This window comes from Galeopterus variegatus, unplaced genomic scaffold, assembly GCF_000696425.1.
Source record: "Galeopterus variegatus unplaced genomic scaffold, G_variegatus-3.0.2 Scaffold3237, whole genome shotgun sequence".
Classification (NCBI taxonomy): Eukaryota; Metazoa; Chordata; class Mammalia; order Dermoptera; family Cynocephalidae; genus Galeopterus; species Galeopterus variegatus.
The window spans coordinates 149,175-156,787 of record NW_007729348.1 but is presented as its reverse complement, the minus strand read 5'-3'; the positions used below and the strand labels follow the sequence as shown (position 1 = coordinate 156,787).

General features: G+C 48.3%; 1 protein-coding gene across 1 annotated transcript in view; it reads left to right on the top strand.

Annotated features, from left to right (window-relative positions):
• Positions 1-5: 5 nt before the first annotated feature.
• IGFBPL1 (insulin-like growth factor binding protein-like 1) overlaps positions 6-7,613 on the top strand; it is a gene marked incomplete at its 5' end in the record, with an annotated part of 17,907 nt that continues 10,299 nt past the window's right edge. Inside the window, one exon of the mRNA XM_008584357.1 lies at positions 6-105. Within this exon, the coding sequence (XP_008582579.1) occupies positions 6-105 (100 nt within the window). The remainder of the gene's footprint in view (positions 106-7,613) is intronic.

Here is a 7,613-nt window from a genome sequence, read left to right as displayed (position 1 = left end):
GCCGCTCCTACCCCAGCGTCTGTGCGCTGCGCCTGCGCGCCCGGCACGCCCCCCGCGCGCACCCAGGCCACCTGCACAAGGTGCGCGATGGCCACTGCGAGTTCGGTGAGTAGGGTTCGGGCCCGCGGGGTTCGTGAGGGTAGAAAAAGAGACAGCCCAACCCTTTGGGGTGTAGAGTGAAGGATCCCTCTGCACAGCGGTGCCTGGGCCTCAGTTTCCCCTTGGGACTGGTATTCCTCATCTTGCCCCGTGCTCAGGGAGGCTGGGGTGGGAATGCACATGCAGTTCGTGGAAACATCAGCCACGGAGCTAGTTGGCATTTCGGTGAGCTCCTTTTGGCGCTTAAGTACCTGCTGATGGGGGGGGAGGGGGCGAGAGACTGAGAGTTGGGGAGAGGGATTCCAATTGGGTCTGAGTTCCCGGGTATCTGGTGCCAGGTGAGTTGTTTGAATGGAGAGGAAGGGAAGGTAAAGATGCCGGAAGAGAAGCTCCAGACTGGGAGCTCCAGGCTGCAGTAATAGGGTCCCAGGTGTGGGGTGGGGCCCAGCCGGTGATCCTAAGGGAGCTCCCACCCAGGACAGGTAAGACCTTTGGAGTGGTGCCATCAGGTGCAGACCCAGGTTTTATGAGTCTAAGGCATATATAATTTGGAAGGTCTTGCTTTAAGTAAAGGAATAGAAAATTATGAATTACTAAGGACTTAGAAACTAAGCTTCATTAACATTCACAGTAAAAACATCTCTGGGTGCCATATAGTTGCCTACCCTCCATATGTACTTTTTAAAAACCAAACAAAAATACACCAAAACATTAGTATAGAGATTTCCAGCGAAGCACCTTGCTTTGCTGGCTTCCTAAGCATGAGCGTGGCCCACCCTTTAGGTTTTGGAGAACTGCCCTTGTCTACCCTGCCTGGAGAGTGCAGTGGTGAGTTTAGGATGAGTGAGCGGGTGGCTAGTGAGTACCAAGGAGTCTGGCTTGGGGCCTGGGCCTCAGACTTCTGCGAAAGAATTCCAGGTAAATGTACCCAAGTCCAGGGGACCCAATGGGTTGTTGGAGATGGAGCAGGAAGCCTCCTGTCCCAGGGAACAAAAACCATGTGCAGTCATTGAGGAGCTGAAGCAGCCCCAGGAACACAGGAAAATCACCTTTGGCTCTTACTAGCTGGGCCTCCCAGTGGAGGACAGAGCTGGCTAGGGGTATTTCCGTGCTGCAGCCTTGGGCTGGTCCCTCCCCTCTCTGACCTCTCCGACCATGGAGCCATTGTTGAGGTCCTTTCCACTCTTAACTGTTTGTTTCTATCCCATGGCATTTAAACAATCCTGTCTTTTTTCTTCTTCTAGTTCCTATCGCTCGTTTCTACAATCTGCTTTCCTCAGCAGTTAATTCACAGGCAGTTCTCTTTGTCTCCAGACAGGTAGCACTTTAACTCCACATGCAGGAGACTAAGAAATGCTGACCAGGTCCCCAGAATCTGAACAGTGCTGATGGTCTCAGATAATTTCTCCCTAGAGTGGTATTCTCTTCCTCAGAGAAAGACACCTCAAAGACATTTAGCCCAAATCTGTCATTATGCAGAGACTGAGACTGAGACCCAGCAAGGGTAGGGCACTTGTCTGGAATGACCAGTAAAGACCAACCAACTCCCAGGCTCTGATACCCTGTCCAGTGCTCTTTCAGGACAGGACTTGATAGCATTAAGTCAGGCAGATGGTGGTTGCTATGGTTACCAGAGTGGGGCCAGATGGCAGATGGAAACCCCATACCCCTAATTCATTGAAAATTACCAAATGACAAGTAAATGTGACAGCCTCTCGACTCTGATCTATGAGCTCTGAAGCCCACACCAGGCACAGGCCCAAAGAATAAAGATGTTCACAGGGCCAAACGGAAGCAATTCAGGAGCCCGCTTTTCATGATCTCATTAGTGACAGACGTCAGGCCTCCCAGAATTCAGCTCTCCTTCCCTGCCAGCATTTGTGTCATCTGCCACAGACCTGGGCACTGTTTTCCTGTCATGTTTTGTCCTGAAATGCTTGCATGGTCCCTGCCCTTTTGTCCTGGTAAAGCATGAAGGTGTGGACAGGGGGATCGGTTCCTAGCTGAGGCAGCACCTCATTCTGTGCTGCCTACAAGCTATCTTTTATTCAGAAGACACAGCAGGAGCACTTTTTAACAATACCCCTGGGGACCCTGGTTGAAGGGAAACAGACTGAGCCAGAGCAGTGGCTGCTCTGCTTCCATGCTTCCCCCTTCCTCAGCTCCCTCCTGACTCCTTCAGTACCTGAAAACCTCGACTTTAACAGAATGAGGCCTTGTGCAAGGAGAAGGTTAAAGCAGAATGCCCTCCAAATTGAGGAGGTACTTGGAACTGAAGAAGGAAGCAGACAGGTCCATTCAGAGATATACAAAGATATTTATTAATGAGGGTGACTTACAGACAGGAAAGCCAGATGCAGTGAAAAATCAGAGGTCAGTGCATGAGAGCTCTCTCTCTCTCTCTCTCTCTCACTCTCACTCTCATTAGACGAAGTTTATATAGCACAGCCCCTGTTACTAAGAATAACTTCAAGGAAACATCGTAAGAAAAATAAGGTAATAACAGTTAGACGAAGTTTATATACCACAGCCCCTGTTACTAAGAATAACTTCAAGGAAACATCGTAAGAAAAATAAGGTAATAACATCATTCACTAAGTGTCTTGTGATCCATGAGGCTGGGGACCTTGTGATTTTAGTGCTCAGACCACTGATGCCACCTGCTGTAATAAATCACTCACTCCTTGAAACCTATGTTCCCTTTACATTTGCCCTAAGGAGAAAGTGTAACTGGCTAGTAAAGCAAAGGAATGAGGTTAAGCAAGAGTCTACATGGCAAAGGGGCATAAAATGGGGTTGGTTTTGTTCACCCTCTAAAAGCCTCCATAGTATTTATTAGGTCCCTCACAGTGTGGGGAAGTGTTCTTACACATGCCTCTGAGGGTATTGGGAAGCAGTTTTCAGGCTGAACTTCTGCCCTTCCCTCCTATGCTCTGAAATGCCCCAAACAGCCTAATAATGAGAGAACTGCTGGAAGTTGCTTTTGCACCCATCTTCCTTCCTGGGGAGGTCTCACTCCCATTTAAAAGAAGGGAATACTGGGGCCGGCCCATGTCTCACTTGGGAGAGTGCGGTGCTGATAACACCAAGGCCATGTGTTCAGATCCCTGTATAGGGATGGCTGGTTAGCTCACCGGGTGAGTGTGGTGCTGACAACACCAAGTCAAGGGTTAAGATTCCCTTACCAGTCATCTTTAAAAAAAAAATGTATATATGTATATATGTATATATACATATATATATATATATATACACATACATATATATATATATGAAGGGAATACTGAGGCACGTGGGAGGGAATTCTCTGGAGCCACCTGGGTAGTTCCGGCTGAGATGGGACTCCAGCCTGGGTTTGCCTGGCTTTTTTCAGATTGGCACCATGTGTGTCTGGCCTCTGGCACCCTGGTTAGGAAGGTGCCAAACATCTGTCCACTAACCTTGAATCTTGAGGGTTTCTCACTCTGGGTCCACCTTCCCATTTTTCCCTAAGGTTTGTTATCTTATCCCTCTATTTGGCAATGGGTGATGGATCCTGAGAGGAACAGGAATAGCCTCACAGAAGGAGAGCCTTGAGGGACAAGGAGAAAGCTTTACTAGGCTAGGAAGGGGGAGGCTCAGTGGGAAGCAGGGCATAGAGGTGAGAGGTCTTTTGGTGGGTATGAACTGTGGGCCCACTGGGTGGCTGCCCAGTAGGATGCGTGGGGAAGGAGATGACACTCCAAAGTAGTTTAGGGTAGGTCGTTGCAAGCCTTGAGCACAGGCTGCAGGGTAAAGCTTCCTTCTATACTAAATTATTGGTTCAGTTTCACCTGTAAAGTGGTATGGCCTTAGTGTTATTATTATTTATGTCATCACTTTGAAAGGCTGATTGTTCAGTGTGTGTACCCCGACTATTTGTTAACATTGGGAGGGGGCTGGCATCCTACAGACAGCAGCAAATTGATGTCGTGTTTTGAATGATAAATTGGATAGGATCAGGGTCCTGTGCCAGTCCCCACCAGGGCACTGAGCCCCAGTAGTTTCAATGAGCTCTTGAGATCCTGAATATTAGAAAATTCACCTTGGCTGAAATTCCAGCTCCACTTCCTAACCTCAGTGTGTGCTAGATGCATGTTACCAGGTAACCAGAAGAGGCAGTGAATGCCACTTTGTGAAAGGCACAAAGAAGAGGGGCTTGTGCTCTAAAGCCTTTCATGCTGAGGGAGGAATCTGAGGCGCAGGCTGCAGGGAGCAGGATTAAGCTTTTTCTAGTTGCACGTTGTAATGTGACTATTAGCATAAATTATCAGGGCTGTTCAGTGCATTGATTATTAAACTCTTTGGTCGTATGCTTTTTAATACAAGCAGATGGGATCCTGGGGGATGACTTTTGATATTCTTTCTTTCCCTAGCACCATTAACTTTAAAGAAATCTCAGAGGCATTTGGGAAAATGGTTCATTTCAGCCATCAAGGACCAATTTAATTGATGGGGTAGGGGGACAGATCACCACACACTATAATAATATCGATCCCTCTCATTCGTACAGATCCACGCAGTTAATAATAACTCAGTCACATTCATTACCTCCCTTCACCCCGGAGGATGCGGGCAGCGATCATTGTCTTCATTTGCAGATAAAGAGGAAATGGTTAGCCACTTGCCCAAGCTCACGTGGTGGGCGAGAGGACCCCCAAGCATTTGAGTCTCCATCTGGGGCCATTTTGCCCATCTACAGCCTCTCGTGACCATGCTCAGCTGGTGACTGTTCTGTGTTACCTGCTGGTTAGCCCTCAGATGGTGGATTTGTACCATCCCAGCATTTCTTCTGTTGTTGGCACTAACAGAAGGAAGCAAGTATTTAGCAAGGAAGAGCTAGAGAAACAATGCCAGCACGTTCACAGACTGGGCTGACCAGGAACCATCCTCCCTCCTGAAAGCCATGTTGTTCTGGTCAGAGGCAGGTAAAAAGGAAAACTCTGGTCCTTCCAGGAGTGGGGGGCTCTGGCAAGAGTAAGGTGAGAGGCTGCGTGGCAAGGGCCATGGCTTCTGGGGCCTCCACGCAGAGCCCCCAATGCACCCTCTCACCAGAGACTAAGAGAGGGTCTCAAGCAGGCAAGACACTGAGAGAAGACTGACCTTGGGGTACAACCTGCTGAGTCCTCGGGTCCCTGTGAGAAGCCTTGTATAGTTTGCAAGGAGTCTTCCAACTGTTTCTCACAGCAGCCTATGGGGAGTAGGGGCAGAGGGGAATGGACTTCTGTGCCCACTTTACCCATTTTAAAGAAGAAGAAACAGAGGACAAGTCACAGCACTAGGATGTGGCAGAGACAGGGGTCTTCCAACTGTTTCTCACAGCAGCCTATGGGGAGTAGGGGCAGAGGGGAATGGACTTCTGTGCCCACTTCACCCATTTTAAAGAAGAAGAAACAGAGGACAAGTCACAGCACTAGGATGTGGCAGAGACAGGATTCAAGCTTTGGTTCCTCCACCCCAGCCCTCCACACTGTCCCTCCTGCCTGTGGTAGTAATGACGTTGCACACCCCAGTGCCACCCTCGGATGAGCCCTTGGGGACAGTAAGGACTGGGACTGTCCTGCTAGTGTTGAGGACACATCGCCCATCTCATGGGATATCTTCACAAGAGCTACTCCCTGGGAGTGGTGTTTGGGGTGTTTCATCCCCGTGCAGAAAAGAGCTAAAGTAGCAGGCCCGAGACAGTATCCTCAGAAAGACCTGCTGGCACAGTCAGCCCTGGGCTGGTGTCTGGGAGCTTGGATTTCGGGAGGGTTCCCACCATTCCCAGAACCGATGAGGGTGGCTTGTTGTGCCCACACTGTGCAGACAATGTGGTTTATGCTGAACACCTGCTTTCCTTCTGGGAGGCTGGAATTTTCCTTCTGGGAGGCTGGAATTTAGGCAGAAGGTGCCTTTGTGACCAGCCCCCAGTAAAAACCCTGGGCACTAGTGTCTAATGTACCTCCCTGGTAGACAGCATTTCACGTGAGCTGTCACTATTTGTTGCTGTGCTCTGGGTGTCTCCGTTGGAAAGGAGCTCTCGGGAGCTTGTGCCTCGTTCCCTCACCCTGACTTTTTCCCTTTGCTGATTTTGCTTTGCATCCTTTGTAATAAATTATAGCCACGAGTGCAACTATATGCTCAGCCCTGTGGGTCTTCCTAGCAAATTATTGAGCCTGGAGGTTGTCTTGGAGACCCCTGCCATCACAATCCCTGTGGAACTAATCTCTTATTCTGGAATGGAGGAGTCCATATGCATAACACATGTTTCACTTTTAAAAATAGTGTGGAAGTTAACAGATTCAGTGTGCCTAGGTTTGAGTTCCCACTCCTTTAGGCATTTTGACTTTCTGAGCCTTGGTTTCCTCATCTGTAGAATGGGAATAAAAGCACCTACTTTGCAGGGCTGGTGTGAGGATTAAAAGAGTAGTATATGTGGAAGAGTCCTCTAGTGAAAAGGCAAAATAGTATTAGGACAGTAGTAAAGAAGAACTTGAGTTCTGGAGCCAGACCACTGGGCTCATAGCCTCGCCCCACCATTTAACCCCCGGCAGCGCCGCCATCTGGCAGCTAGTGAGATTGCTGGAGAGATAAAGGGGAAAATACCTGTAAGCAGAGGAACGCTTTGCACACAGCAAGCATTATTAGCCGGTGGTATCATACTATGATGATGGTGATGATTGATCATAAAGAGCTGTTAAGGATAAAATATTTTAAATTTAAAATCAGATATGTTAGAATTAAAAACATGACAAAGCCCGGCGTGAGGAAGATTTTTGAAATAACCGAATTGTTCTATATCTTGGTTGTGGTGGTAGTTGTATGAGTGTATGCATTTGTCAAAACTTAGAACTGCACACCAGACTGTATGTAAGTTTAAAAATGAATTAAAAAGTAATTTTTTAAATGTTTCTCTAACATTATTAAAAGCAGGGGGGCTCTTTTGTAAAAGAAGTCGGTGGCAAAGACAGTTATTTCCAGGACAATCTTTCTTAATTATAGTTATTGAAAGAGGGAGAGGGAAACGTGAGGAGAGAGAAAGAGGAAATGTGATTTACTGGTTTATTCATTTAGGCCTGAAAGGGACTGATGAAATCTCATTTAAAATTTATGACTTTACATGAATGAAAGTAAAACATGTTGATTGAGTGTCCCTTCGGAACGAGAGGCAGTTTTGATCGTTCCCACAGTGAGCCTTTTGAGGACCGGTTTGGGCTCCAGTGGTGGCTGCATCGCAGCGCCTGTGTGGCTGAGGAGGCGCTGGCAGGACGATGTGAATAAATTAGACTCTCTTTGTCATGATGCATGGGACTCCTGCCAGAGAGCACGGCCATGTGGCTCTTTTGGCTGTCAGACAACGTTCGAACTCTAGGACCTTGCTTTCCTGCGGGGCTTTGGCTACACGTGGGAATGTGTTTTGGGCATGGCCCTTTAGAGGGCAGTCACATGGGCACAACTGAAAGAGATGGCTGATCAGGCAGAGGGGAGGAGAGCAGCCTGGGGTGGGGAGGGTA